We start from the raw sequence: 15,169 nt of genomic DNA on the forward strand, positions 1-15,169 counted from the left end.
GTAAGCATTTAACTAGTATCTAATACTTTAAGAAATTAATGCATTTCTATGCCACAACACTATAAAACCATCAAACCATAATGTTTTCATACAGCCACCATTGAGCTAATAAAATAATGTCTTTTAATATACTACAACACAATTGAACCATAATGCTAGGATTTATCTACCATTTAGCTATTACTAGTCTATTATTAGCAAGGACATTTTCCTTTTCCTATCTTATTTAACTATTAAACAGTAATGTAGCTACTCACCAATATCTAGCTAATGGGTAATCAGATATGTTGCTCATTACAGTATGTCCCTCTGGATTTTCACTGGCAGGTTCATTTATTTTAAACAACTTACAAGCTTAAGTACAATAACTTTATAACAGCAGTGATTGTTTCTACCAACCTAATTCTGAGCTTGTTGATATCTGACATATGACCAACTTGTATACCATTTCATACTCTCTATAAAACAGTCAGGGTCGGTCGCCTATTGCATTATAAGCTTCTACATAGAAAAACCAGAAAGTGCTTGTGAGTGCAATTTGAATGAATGTCGTAGCGCAAATGTGCACCTTTCATGTTGCTTGAATCGGTCTGTAGAGAGACGGAGACATGCAGAGAGAAAATGAGTGTTTGACACAGAATGAATAACCCAAGTTTCATTTGTCTTCCTCGTGACAGTGGAAGGATTACCGAGAACTAATTGGACAGATTAACTCGGATTTAGCTGCATCTCCTGTCAACCTTTCCTGTTCCCCCCCTCCCTTTTTTCTTACTTCTCTGTTTTTCCTAAAGCTTCTTTTACCGTTTTATGTCTTATTTTATTTTTTTTTTACTGTTTTTCTTGGCTCTTCTTAATGCTTAATGTTGAGAGACAGGTTTTATTTCTTGCCCTTAGCGTAGTTCCTTTTCATTTAGTTTCATTTGTTTTCCTTTTGTTTGCCGTTCCTTAATTCCAACCTCTGGATTCTGCTGATATGAAGCCTGTCGTCCTCTTTGTTATTGTTGGTGTTTATTGGTATTGTTGTTGTTTTCAAAGCTTCCATCTGTGGAGAACAAAGCCTTTTAGTTCTGACATGAATCCAGCCGCTTGTCTGTCTACCGAAAGGAGGGGAGAAGGAACAAGGCAGCCTCTGTGGTTTACTGTTGGACCTGGTCCTGCTTCACTCTGGCCATGATCCAAGCTAGTTATCGTCCCTCTCCTCATTCCTCCTCTCGGCCTCTCTCATCTTTTTCTCTCTCTTTTACTCTCCCTTTATCAGTCCCTCCCTCCCTGCAGCCCCTGTTTCATGTTTCCACGCTTTACTTTGGTTCCTCTCTACACATTTTCAATGCTACTCTCTTTGCCCTCTTGTCTTTTCTTTCTTTCTTTCTTTCTTTCTTTCTTTCTTTTCTACTTCTACATTTCCATTGCTCCTCATTGTCTCTCCTACCTTGCACTCTTTTCTCTTTCACTAGCTAGTAAGTAAACAGAGATAAGCAGCAATTCATTATGGGTCAGTGGGGGAGAAATGTTGTTTTCAAAGCAGGTGGACCTATGCTTGTGTGTTATGTGTGTGTGTGTGTGGGTGTGTGGGTGTGGGTGTGTGGGTGGGTATGGGTGCATGCATGTGTGTGTGTTTAAAAGGCATCCAGTCATATATTATCTTTTAATTCCTCATTGAAGACCTTCTCAATCTGAGGCAGTGTTAGCATCAAGAGACCCTCAAATCAATACAATTTATTACACTGCCTTAACTGTGCTTGTGAGTGTGGGTGCGTGAGTGTGGGTGCGCGTGTGTGTGCCTGTGTAATAGCCAGGTTTATGGCGAGGATCACAAGTATTGATTCGAACATGGAGAGAGACGGGAGGAAGGGACCAAGACAAGTGAGGAAGGGACAGATATAGAGGGAGAGACAGGAAAAGCAATAGGTCTTCCTCTCGTCCTGTTTAAATGTCAACCATCCAATAACAGGTTGAAGCGAAAATGAAAAGCTCTGACCCCCTCCCCCGCTATTAATACACACATACACACAGTTTAGCAATAATATTTGGTCAGCAGACAATTACCTGCCCAGGCATCTTCACAACCCAACCTTCCTTCGTCTCTGTCTTTTTTTTTCCATCTTCTCTTTATTAGACAGCTATTTACATCTAAATGACAAAGCAAAGCTGAACGTGTTTGTATTTACAGCTGAGTGTGTGTGTGGGAGTGTGTACAAAAGTTGTGTTTGCCCTTGACGAGGCATCATTATTATGGGAAGTTTTATTGAGAAACACACAAACAGGTACCTATACATGCTCTTCCTAGATTTAATCTCGATTCTGTCACAACCTGAAGCGAATGTGTGTGTGTGTATTTCGGTAATAACCGAGTGTGTGTGTGTGCGCGCGTGTGTGTGTGTGTGTGTGTGAGTGAGTGACAGGCAGATAATGGGTTGTCAGGAGAAGCGACAAGTTTGTGTCCTTGTGTTGTCTCCTCTGAGGGAGGAAGACCTAGAGGAAAAAAAAAAACAGAGCAATGCAGGAAGAGTTTGGAGAGAGACTAGCATCTCTATTTAAGGTGAGCTGTTTTTATTAAAAACGCCTGGACAGACATAAGGAGGCGGGCGAGTTACAGCGAGGCAGTGATAGAAAAGGAAGGAACAACAACAGATGATGGAGTCACGATGGTTGACGACGGTTCATGTCAAGGAACAACAAACAAAACTTTAAATCAAATTTATCCTGGTTGCTGAGTGACCGATTCTTCTTTCCTCTGCAGCCAATCTACAAGATCAAAATCAGATTCATCAGTCTCACAGTGAGCGGCCTGTTGTCCCTGTTTTGTTATCCCAGGGTAGAGAGACATGAAAGTGGAGATCTCGAGAAAGAACAAGATATAAAATTGTCATCACAGGAAATTGCAGTATACCTTAGATACCTTTGTTTGTTTACTTCAATTGCGGTCCTAATTTAGTTTTTGTTTCTAGATTTTTTTCTCTTTGAATATTTAGCTCCACCATTTCTGCTCTAGTGAACGAGTAAAACTTGAAGAAAACACAGTCAAGTGTTTTTTACTCTTAGTATCTCTCAGAAGACAGAAAGCTACATTTCAGTCGACCAAAGCTTCAGTTCCTTTTTGAGAAGATGTATGTCAGCTCTTACCTAGCTGCTAGCAAGCTAAACACAAAGAATAAGATTCATAACTTGTGTTTTAGGCTTCAAGATCAAGTTGCAGCTCCTGTGTTGACTGACTGCAGGGCTGATATCAACCTCTGTGACACCATGATACCTGTTTTAGCTATAAAAAAAAAAAAAAATGTTGTCACTCCTTTTTAGGAGTTTGTAGCCGCTACAGATTGTAAACACCTTCTAGAAAACAAATTGTCAGGTCGATGAAAAGCAGCTTGATGTGTAGTCCTTCATTAGACGATTCAGTTTGAAGGTTGAAAAGCTGGTGTGGTTAATGTTTGCTGAAATTCCTGAGAAAGTAATGCCTGGAAGTGGACTGATAGAGCAGATAGTGTGTGTGTGTGTGTGTGTGTGTGTGTGTGAGAGTGTGTGTGTGTTGGTATCTGTTCTGTTGGGTGGGGTCTGGGGGGTTATTGATCCAGTTAAATGAGCCAGTTAAGGTAATTAAAGCTCTGTGCCGGAAGAGGAGAAGGTAGATTATATTGACTATTAGAGTCCTGAATACACATAAAAGATGGGAACCAGAGACATGCCTCTTGGAGTTATTGCATTTGACAAATGGTTAAACGGCAATGAGGAGAAGAAATGAATGTTTTAAGCACCCTCTGGATTTGTCTTGTGAATAAATGTCTACTCAGCACTTTTGATCTTCGTCTTGTATAAAGGGTTACTTCATATATTTTCACATTACTCCACAAGTCATCAAAGACACATGTTCTTAAAGTATTTTCACGAGCAAGAAGTCAGAAATCATCTCCTCATCATTTATGTTTTTGTTCTCCTCTGTTCCTCTGTAGAACCTATGCGGACTCCTAAGAGGCTGAAGATCGCAGAGACCAGGTCTCGTCTGATCGCCGTGGACTGGGAATCTCTGGGTTACAACATCACCCGCTGTCACACCTTTAACGTCACCATCTGCTACCATTACATGACTGCCAGCAACCGCAGCAAAGCAGACTGCTTGGACATGGACCCTAAAGGTAATGCTCAAATGTCAAAGGTCTTAAATAGTTTTTGGGGTTTTGTCATGCTTTTTGATTGTTTATAACTCCTTAAATAATATGTCAAAACAAAGGCTAGCTTACAACTGAACATCTGTAAAATGTAATGAATATATCATTATAAAGCAGTACTTAAGATCTAGCACCAAAGCATTGATAGAAAACGTCATACTCCTCTTTTGGATTGGCGTTTCTCTTTTTTAAATAAATGTTGTTAGCCCATTTAGCACACAGAGAGTTAGCTGATTTATGGCTTACTTGATTAACAGTCTGAGAAACTTTTATTTTTTCAGCTCCTCGTCACCTGGTGGGAAACCTGCCGCCGTACACCAACGTCAGTCTGAAGATGATTCTGACCAACCCAGAGGGACGGAAAGAAAGTGACGAGACCGTCATACAAACTGATGAAGATGGTATGAAACAGTGCATAATTCATTGTTTGTTTGTGTGTTAGCTTCACGGTGAGGTTGGTTGTCATCAGTTAATGGTTGTTGGGCGCTGGTTTAGCTTACTTGGTAGAGCAGATGCCCCATAAGGCAACCGTCCTCGTCACACCGGGGGGGGAAGGTTCAACTCCCGATCCTGATGCTTTTTGGTGCATGTTATCTACCTCTCTCTCTCTCCCCACATTTCCTGTCTGTCAGGAAAGCTGACAATCCAAATTAAGGGGAAAAAAAACAAAAGGTGTCTTGTACATTGTTCTTATGCAGCTATGCTTATGTGCATAATTATAGATATTTTGACAATTTAGGTGTAACTTCTGCAAAAGAGAAGAAAGTATGAATTTAAAATGATGTGGTTAACAAAACGGTATTTCACTTTCTGTCTTGTTTCTTCTGTAAAACAGTAGATCATTCAGAAAGCTCCTGAGCTTTAACTTTCATGTACGGCTTTAACAGAGATGAGGAAGGTGTCTGCTTCTTTTATCAAACGACAACATTTTCCGTAGATCTATAAGCATTTTGTGTGTGTGTGTGTGTGTTTTCAGTTCCAGGCCATGTTCCCAGTCAGTCACTACGAGCCACTCCGTTTGAAGACAGAATCCTTCTTTACTGGAAGGAACCAACTGAACCAAACGGGATCATCATCCAATATGAGGTACTCTTAGAAGAAGAAGTAGGCAGAGTAATTATCGAGAAACTAAAGTATGTAACCTGGATGAGAAAAAAAGTAGGGGTACAAACTGGAGTTCTTTCTGTTCCCCCCTCCTCAGATCAGCTACAGTGGTCTGCGTTCATATGACCCTTCGGTGCCTCTCCAGCGGCCGGGCCTCACAGCGTCTCTACCCTCGAATGCCACCCATCATCTGTTTTCCATGCTCTACCCGGGCGTCACCTACCAGCTCTCTATACGTGCATCCACCTCAAAAGGGTTCGGACCTGCAACAACGCTCAACGTGACCACTAATATTTCAGGTAGAAAATAAGTTACATGATTTTTTTATTTTCTTCAGTACAACATTTGAATGGCTAGAAAGTCGATCATTGGACACTAACACACTTCTTTTTTTTTTTCTTCAGCCCCGACAATAGATGAGTATGATGGGTCAGAGGCCTTCCTGAATGAAACTGCAACAACCATCACTGTCCTCCTAAAACCTGCCCAGGCCAAGGGAGCTCCTATAAGGTACTGTCTGCATAAAATAAATAGAATAAGCCTTTATAATTATTGATCTTGTGTGAATTTAAAAAAACTAATTTTTATTGTCTTTTTGTCTCCAGTGCATACCAGATTGTGGTGGAAGAAGTGAATCCTCAGCGGACACGTCGTCAGGCTTCGTCTGATTGTTTTGAGGTGATTATAAAAATGTTGTTTCACAGACATTAAAGAAGCCAAACTCTTTAAACCTCTGTAATATAAGTTTTTGTTTGTGCTTAAAGACATTTCATAGTTTTTTTTTTTACCATTTGACTCTCTTAGGATCCTAATTCCTAAAATCTGACTTGTTCTTTGCAGAAAGTTTCTCTGAATTCAGATTTATGCTCTTATAATATTTTATGATATCATTTATATCACCTTTCTCAGGTCCCAGTCTCCTACCACAGTGCATCTAGTGGTGGATCTCCATATTATTATGCCGCCCAGCTGTCCCCCAGCAACCTGCCTGAGCCGCTCCCCTTCACTGTGGGAGACAACAAGACATATCAGGCAAGCTTTTTCATCTGAGCAAAATATTCTGGACGTAGTGCGGCAAGAAATAAAAACAAAGATTAAATAGAAATCATAGCAAACTTAGCTCTGGAAATACTAAAAAGCACAGAGGTGTGCACTCACAGGAGAAGAAAAGGTAGCAGACATGGACAGGGGGAAATAAAGATTTAGTTTAGTAAGCTAAGGTTGTTTTTATTAAACTATTTAATACAAGGTGTTTTTTTTCTTAATCATGGTTAAACTAAAAGCCAAATATACCAGAGAGCTCACCGATGTGCAGCTATGTTTATTTTGAATGAGGATGTTTGTCTACATTCAAATTTGGCAGATCATTCTTGTGTTGTACGCTTGCCACAGACGTTCTTAATGTAACCAAAGGCAGTAATGCATGAGAAAAGAGTGTAAATGTATACATACCTTCACAAAAGCTGCTGGTTCCTTGAAATACACACACACACACAAACCTTTTTTTCATGAACATGTCAGATCTTTATTGTATGGAATTTTTTAAAGGAGTAGTTCAACACTGGGGATTTCACTTCATGGAAGAGGCATTTACATATGGAATTTGTATGTAGTTAATTTGTGAGCTTAGGGGCTGTTTCATCTAACTTTTGCCATAAAGCAAATAAACACATTTCTTCATTTGTTCAAAGAGATTTAGGTTATCCTGTTTATTAACATACAACATTTTTTTTTAAATAGATGTAACAAGTGAAATCAGCAGCCTTCATCATACATTTTTTAGCCTGACATAATGTGTAGCTTACTTTCTTTTTCCCCCTCAGGGTTTCTGGAATCCTCCGCTGGCACCAAGAAAGAATTACAACATCTACCTACAAGCTGTTAGCAGCACAGAGAGGGTAAATAAATATGAATTCATGTGAATAAGCACTGAACACACAGGGCACCTGTAACTCTCACCTGCTAGCTTTAATCAGTAAATACAGTCTGTGTACACATTACAGATGGACTAGTCACTCTTAAATATCAACACAACACCTACTGCAATACCTTATGACTCCTGAGAGTATGGGAGCCCAAACCAAACTCCAAACACTTCTAATAAGCACTACATACAATAAGAACTGATCATGAGCCTCTTGTATTTTTCTTTATTCTGTAAATACATTTAAACTCTCTAGGTACGCTACAGTATGTGTTTGTACATGAAATTTAAATAGCACTCTGTTTTTGTCTTCTCTTCAGGAAACTAAGACTCAGTGTCTGAGGCTGGCTACTAAAGGTAAGAATATGTTGATATCAATGTCAGAAATGCCTCTGGATCAGTTTAATCGTTACACTCAGATCAAAATAACACATGAAAAACAACACTTTGTAATGTTGCATCTGGTGTGAGATGTGTATAATCTGTTGATCAGTTCCTTAGTGTCCCTTGATGGTTGTTTTTTAATCTGATATTTATGTGCTTTTCCTGCTCATCAGGTTTGTTTTGACTGATGCAATATCACTTAGTGAACAATCTCTGTTTGAGTTCAACAGAGGGCAGACTTGGAGTGTTAGGAGACATATCATGTTTTGCATGTTAGAGAGAGAAAATGTATTCATGTTTTTCACAAGCAGCCATATGTTGATAGATTATCAGACTGGTTTTAAATGGTGTGGAGTTAATCCCTGAGCAACCATACACAAATACACATAAGCATACACACACAATGTTTTGAGGAAAGATTTGTCGAAATGTGGCCGATGGATCAGAGTTGAGCTCTGTGGAGTAAGAACAAGGATAAACAGAGACATATATTACCGTGTTTTCGATGAAATTGACAATCCTGGTGGTCGGTCAGGCTGAGCTTCAAAGAACAGTGAGGACATTTAAGTTTTCATTTGGCTTTTTACTCAGAGCTAGAAGACAAAACAGTGTGAAATCATACAGATGAAAGAAAAACCTCAAAGGTATTCTGCTTCATTTCTGCCTTCTGCCTTTCTGTCCCTGATTTCCTTGTATTTTTAAGATACTTAAGAAATATTTTTAATATCCCTTAAACCTCTGTTTGTATTCATTTCTATATTTATGTTCTGCTAATATCAGAAAACATTCAGTATTCAGAAATATTTAAATGTATTATTCATACATATACATTTACTTTGTTATATCCAATCCTGAGACTATAAAACTCGAAAGACATTCAATGTAGGAAAAACACAGATCAAATTGTCACATTTAAAGTGCTGAAACCAATCAGAATGTGTATTTTTGGTAAACTGACTAATCAATATATTGAAAAATATTGTCAGCTCTTTTGCTAAACTTCTAGATGTAAGGTCACATATAATGTAAAGTAAACTTTACCACTAATTCGTATGTGTCCCTAGTCTGTCTATAAACCCCTCTATTACCCTGAGAAAAGTCCATCCTCTCCATCTTTTGCCTGCTCCACTTTTCAGAAAATGTATGCTCAAACAGGCTGTTTTCCCTTTGTGACGTCACAAGGGGCAGTAACCCCTCCCCCAGGTGGGTTGCACTCCCACAGCTAGGTGTTTGTTCTGCCCTCTGAATCTGCCTTCTCACTGTAAATAACAGGGCGAGAAAGACCGAGCCACATCCCCATCCAGAGGGGCGTGGTCAGACACAGCTTATTTACATTTAAAGCTATAGACACAGAAACGGCCTGTTCTGAGCAGGGCTGAAATAGAGGGGTTTATAGGCATGATCAAATACAGGATCAGAGTGGCTTTAGAACAATAAACTTCACAGACATGTTTGAGGAGCTCTGAGACTTAATATGTGACCTTTAAAACTTTTTGAAAAAGTTGATTGCGTGAATATGCAAAAACTAAAATCTAATAAAAACAAGCTCAGATATGGTTAATTCTCTTTGTGTAGACACACATCTACAGTTATAGACAGTGTGAGATAAAAACTTCTATAGAGGATTGATGGTATATTTACAGAACATGGAGTATGCTGTAATCACTCTCTGCACTCAAATGTTGGTCCTTGCTTTGACCTTCTTAGTTAAAATGATCATAAAACTAGATAATAAAAGTGACAAATGTAATCACTTTCAGCCATAGTTATTGCAGAATTAAGCATTATGACTGTATCCTCGTAAAGATCCATGTAGGATCTATAAACTAGCTCAGGTGATAAAATCTGCAGCATGTAGATATGTTCCCTAAAACAGAACAGTAAATAAGTTCAAGTAGAAGAAGGCACACTTTTAGAGTTTAAATTGAGTTCTTTATAGTTAACGTAAAAGTGTGCGGCCTCAGAAACCAAAGCCTGTTTTCTCTGTAGGTCACCGGGTTCATTGTGACCATAGCATGTTACCTGGTGGGCTCACAGGTAATAGATCCCATGGGAGAGATCAAAGGTGTGGTAAAGTCCCTGCAGTGCCTGTGAGGTGTCATGTTCCCACTGAAAAATAAGAGGAAATGTGGCCAGTTTCTGTGTTTCCAGCGTCATCAGATTTCAAGAAATGCTGGCGCTTGTAGGAAGTAGAACAGGTGGTAACTTTGCTAAAGGCTGCTGTAAAGAGATGACGCTCTGCCTTCCTAAGTAAAGCTGAAAGACATTCTTTAGGTTCTCTTTTTTTTTTTTAATAAGGCAGAAAGACGCACTAATGGACAGAGAGGTCAGACAACTCTGCCTCTCTCTGTTTCGCTCTGTCTCTCTGCATGTGTGTGTGCACTCAGCCGTGCATCCGGGAGGGAGGATTAAGTGATGGTGGTCCTATTAGGTCATCTGGGGTATTGTGTATTGTCATTGCTGCCTCAGGGTGTTTTTGTGTGTGCGTGCGTGTGTGTTTGTGCCCTCGTGGGTAAGTTGTGAGTGAACTGACCCGGATAATTTTTACAGACATTAAGAGGTACCGCTGACATTATGAGGTCAGCGGAGAAGCTTTTAAAGATTTTTTTTTTTCTTTTGAATGTCCTGTTTTGATAACCTTTGCCCATCGATCATGGTCTGATTACCATGGACAAAAAAAGGACGTGAAAACACTAAGTGAGGAGTTGATTTGTTCCATCAACAAAAATAACAAGGACATTTTCATAAAATCACAAATGCAGAAACATTTGCAGGCTTGGATTAACTAACAATTCCTGGCTACTTTAGTTAGTGTTATTCTGTACAATGTTGAAGTTTCGACCTATACCAGCATACATAAGGACTGAAACCCAAGATTGGACTTTTGTCTCTGAAACCAACATCAATAATGATTTACACAAAGTAATAACATAAACACAATTTATTTGGCTTAGTCATTTTATAAATCTTTTTTGTTTTAAAAACTGTAACAAAGATATGCTGAGCTGGAATCTCACCAGTTAAAGATACATTTTATTTACTGATTTCTGATTTTCAAAAAAGTCACAGTTATGATGCTCTTGACGTGCCGTAGTCCTCAAACATTTTGTGGCCTATTTTGCCACAATTTCCTTCCAAACATAAGATGATTATTTATGCATATTTGGTGACATATCTGTTTACCTCACTGAGTAACATTAAGACAAATAATGGGTTGCTATAATGAGTTTCATGACATTCATGGTAAGGTTCTGCTTTTGCTTTAATTCATATTACATCACTTCTGCAGAAACCTCCAGAAACGTCGCCTTACTTTTACACTGGGTGATGTGCTGCTTTATAACCATGAACCCAGCTAGTTTATCAGAAGTCTATTTCAACCATTGGTGCTACCCTATTGGTGTTGATATCTCTATACCACAACATGTGTTTTAGTCTGCTGCTGAAAATAGTCTCAGAGAAAAACTCAATAAACACTTCTTATCAAGTGATTTTATCTGAAAACTACAGGGCTTCTGTAGAAAAATATTACTCAGCCTTTCATTACAATAAAAGCATTTATAAGATGCGTTGTGTTTTAATAGAAGTGTTACTGTAGATCTGAGGTTTGACAGGGAAACGGAACGAGGCAGAGCTGAGTCCTTTACTGTTCTATTATTACATAATGACATTTGGGCAGATGGAGGCATTTGATAGATTTCAGCAGCAGAGAACATTTTTATAAAAAAAAATAGTACATTTAGGTCGCAAATATTGAGGGGGATAAAAAAACAGAGAGGGAGATTATGTTGATCTTGTTGATATTCAGCTTTAGAAGTAGATTATTGTTTGATAGATGTATTGCATTATATTGAGTTTTGTGCATATGTCTTTGTGTTGGATTATTTGGATTATCATAATGCACGATAATGTTCTTACATGGCAGGAGGAACTATTCTGGTGTTACGGGATCGGATCACTAAGCTTAGGAGCATAAAAACCAGATGCTTGTTCTCTTTTTTCTGTTGACTTTGTGTCCATGATCAACAGGGTGGAGTCTCCACTACGGTGCGAACTCTGCATCAAACATTTCTCAATCATATTACAAAAACAAGACAAAATCAGGGAGTAAACACAATCCTCTGAAGTCATCAGGAAAAGAAATGAGTCTGAGTGCCAGTAATATACAGTGATGTGGTGCAGAAACATCGCATGGCTTCAGCCGAATTACTTTTCATAAGTGTTTCCTGGTGAGAGCTAAGGCCAACCTGATATACTCGAAGACGCAGTCAATGGACGGTCTCTTTATTTCTATAGATTTAGTTAATGTCTGTTTATTTTCATGTTGTCTTCAGTGTTGTTGCAGCTTGGAGTAGAAGTAGTAGGAGCGATGAGCGTGGGTAGACTTCACTGTTTCACTACATTTAATATCAGGTGATTGAACATCATGAATGAGAAGCTGAATGGGAAGATGACAGGGCAGTAATAAACATTGTTAGCGCCCCCTGATGCTCTATTTCAGCCTTTCCTCATGATTAAATTTGTACTGCATTGTAATTTAATATAAAGAAAGACCTAAATAAATTGATTTCTTCTCATGTGTTTTTAGATATGTTAGCGTAACAGATACTGGGCTAGCAGTGTCAGTCACTTGGTCACCTACTTTGGCTACAGGCGGGATCTCCATTAGTTTTGTACAATTACTAATTTTTCCCAGAGGGTTAATAACTCTTGGGACTGCGCTTCCCTGGACTCTTTACTCAGCAGCATCAGTTGGTCAAAGAATGAACTTCTCCCATAAAATACCTAAACAGCTATTCTTAATGGTTTTGCATAAAACCTGGTAAAGTTCATGCCCCTTTCGGGATTCATTTTATTTTTGGTGGTCCATTGACCGTTGATATTCTGCAACAATCAGGTCTTAATTATCCATCCATCCATCCATTGTCTTAATTATCCATCCATCCACCCATCCATCCATCCATTGTCTTAATTATGCATCAATCCATCCACCCATCCATCCATTGTCTTAATTATCCATCCATCCATTGTCTTAATTATCCATCCATCCATTGTCTTAATTATGCATCAATCCATCCACCCATCCATCCATTGTCTTAATTATCCATCCATCCATTGTCTTAATTATCCATCCATCCATTGTCTTAATTATCCATCCATCCATTGTCTTAATTATGCATCCATCCATCCATCCATCCATCCATTATCTATACTGCTTATCCTGTACGATGTCGCGTTGTTAACCACCAAGTTCCTGCAAAATAAATAGCTTTTAAGCCAATAAAAATGAACAATATTAATATAACAATTACCCATTTTAAGCATGTTAATGTGCCAATCTATAAGATGTTGAACTTTGTTAAACATTTGACTATTTTAATATGCAGGCCATTATTCATCTGGTGTCATTATCCTGAAAGCATTGTGACGTTAGCATTAGATTCAAATCACCACTGTGCTTATTTGGATCCTTACAGAGACACTAGAATGACTGTAAACTCTTAAAGTTTGAGAGTTTAATTGTTAAGTAATCTCTTTGATCTGTTTCTAAAGATATACCTGCTTTATGCCAAAATGTCTTCCATGAAAAGAGGTTAATGTTCAGATATATGAGCTGTTCATGAGAAGAGACTTGTGGGTGGGTTTGAGGAATATCTTTTGTTTAATTCTGAACAGGAATCATATCAATGAGGTTTTTGCTGTTAATCTTGATATTTCAATCTGTGAGCCAATTAAGCTTCTTAAACAAAACCTTGTGCTAAATGTAAACATTGAATGACAGTTTCTATGACATTTGTGTAGGCAGGTTTCTGTCTTTGCTTCACAAGAGATATTTAGAGTCTTGATATTTACCTGCTCTTGAGCACATGGCTCATTACACCTCCAAATTTAAACAGCTAATCGGGGTTTGTTTTCTTATCGCAGTCACCGCTTTACCTGCTGTGAGGGCATTTTGTAAAGACGTCTTGAGTAAAAGTAAACATGATTCCCGAGGCTGTTGGGTGGCATACTTTGACAGCCTTGGGTGACACAAGGTTGCGTAAATATGTCCAAATGGTGCCAAGAGTTCCTGTATAACAGGCTTAAAGTCTGTCAGTACATGGGAGCAACATTTTCAGAAATGCTCGGTGAAGGTTTACACCTCAGAAGTTTTAGGATTCCTGGAAAGCTTTAAGGACAGATAGGGTTTGTTTGGTTGACTAGTCTGACAGGGTAGTTAGGTTGGCGAGACACATTATCACTTCTTAACTTGACTTTGTCCAAGTCCATGCAGCTCTTAAACAAAATAACCAGCAATAGACAGATATGATAAAAGATAATACATATGAAGAGCTTGAGTGTTTTTATTTGATTTTCTGTGTCACAGTAGATGTGTTCAAAGTTAGAAAACCTCCCAGACATGTACATGTTATTCACTTGTATTCCCACATTGGCTGGCAGCTTTGAGAAAAGGAGGACAGCTTTTCGACAGATAAGGCCATAAAAATAACTGTCCAATATCACCAATCAACCTCAAGCCCACCATGCTTTTATTATTTTATTGAGTGATGTCTCAGAGGTGTTTGTGTGTGGAGGGAAGTTTGTCTTTTACCTCTGCTGTCCAGTAATCATCAATCCAAGAGTTAACTCAGGAGACCCATTTTTTCAGCATTGATGTTACTATTTTTTACGTCTTGTTCCTTTATTATAAAGTTTTGCTTGTTTTACATCATTACACGAGACAAGATAGCCTTTGATTTAATGATCAGGTGCATGGGAAGGCTATTTTTGGTGGTGATTTCACTTAGAATCTTCTAAGTACATCAAAAATGTACCACTGTGGATAGAAAAATAATATTTTCTTGGGATATTTAACACCTTTAATCCTACACTAAAGCTGGTTTTGTTCTAGTAGTTAAAAAAGGAGTTATAAATGTTCATGCTGCAGTATTGATGTGTGTTGTCTTGTCATTCTGTTTTAGGTGCGACAGAGGAGCCAGAGGTCATCCCTGACCCCGCCAAACAGACTGATCGGGTGGTGAAAATAGCCGGGATCAGCGCTGGAGTCCTCGTCTTTATACTGCTGGTGCTGGTAGCCATCCTATTGGTCAAGAAGAGGTGAGTGACACACCCTTAAACACGCCCGCTGACAAGGCTTTGAAGAGGAGTTTGATGATAAGTCCTAAATCAACATGAACACCAGTGCTGCACCAGCAGGCATGCAGATGGAGAGAGTCACAGAGAAACAAATGTGCACCTAAACTCATTCTCTTCTTGTGTGTTTGGTCCAGTATTCGCTGTAGTAACACCATCCTCCATCCATCCACCATAAACGTTGATCTCCCTTCAGAACCAGCTCGATCACTTCCTGAAGTTTGTTCTGTTTTTAAGGCAATAAATAGCAGACGGCTTGTTGTCCTGAGATTAATCCAAAATTAGAAACTGCTGCCTCTCAGATGTGTGATTTACTCTGACAAAGATCTGAGGCTTTTTTTTATCCTAGTACAGTACACTGACTGAGTCAAACCAGAAACAACAACAATCAGCTGAGAGTAAGAAAGAGAAAAAGATCCCCAAGGGGAAGATGTCAAGTAACCTTCAACAACTGAATTAA

At 38.8% G+C, this 15,169-nt stretch overlaps 1 protein-coding gene and 1 long non-coding RNA gene across 2 annotated transcripts in view; both read left to right on the plus strand.

Moving 5' to 3' along the window:
* The window catches only part of ptprk (protein tyrosine phosphatase receptor type K), a 114,657-nt gene that overhangs the window by 76,948 nt on the left and 22,540 nt on the right, over window positions 1–15,169 (plus strand). Inside the window, exons 12-21 of the mRNA XM_061051774.1 lie at window positions 3,948–4,130; window positions 4,445–4,564; window positions 5,140–5,249; window positions 5,365–5,566; window positions 5,672–5,777; window positions 5,873–5,945; window positions 6,177–6,299; window positions 7,091–7,165; window positions 7,512–7,548; window positions 14,538–14,673. Of these exons, the coding sequence (XP_060907757.1) occupies window positions 3,948–4,130; window positions 4,445–4,564; window positions 5,140–5,249; window positions 5,365–5,566; window positions 5,672–5,777; window positions 5,873–5,945; window positions 6,177–6,299; window positions 7,091–7,165; window positions 7,512–7,548; window positions 14,538–14,673 (1,165 nt within the window). The remainder of the gene's footprint in view (window positions 1–3,947; window positions 4,131–4,444; window positions 4,565–5,139; window positions 5,250–5,364; window positions 5,567–5,671; window positions 5,778–5,872; window positions 5,946–6,176; window positions 6,300–7,090; window positions 7,166–7,511; window positions 7,549–14,537; window positions 14,674–15,169) is intronic.
* On the plus strand, window positions 2,779–3,255 carry LOC132984798 (uncharacterized). The gene is made up of 2 exons (XR_009675008.1): window positions 2,779–3,020; window positions 3,075–3,255. It is a non-coding gene; the product is annotated as an uncharacterized LOC132984798 (long non-coding RNA).

Source organism: Labrus mixtus, chromosome 12 (assembly GCF_963584025.1).
Source record: "Labrus mixtus chromosome 12, fLabMix1.1, whole genome shotgun sequence".
Classification (NCBI taxonomy): domain Eukaryota; kingdom Metazoa; phylum Chordata; class Actinopteri; order Labriformes; family Labridae; genus Labrus; species Labrus mixtus.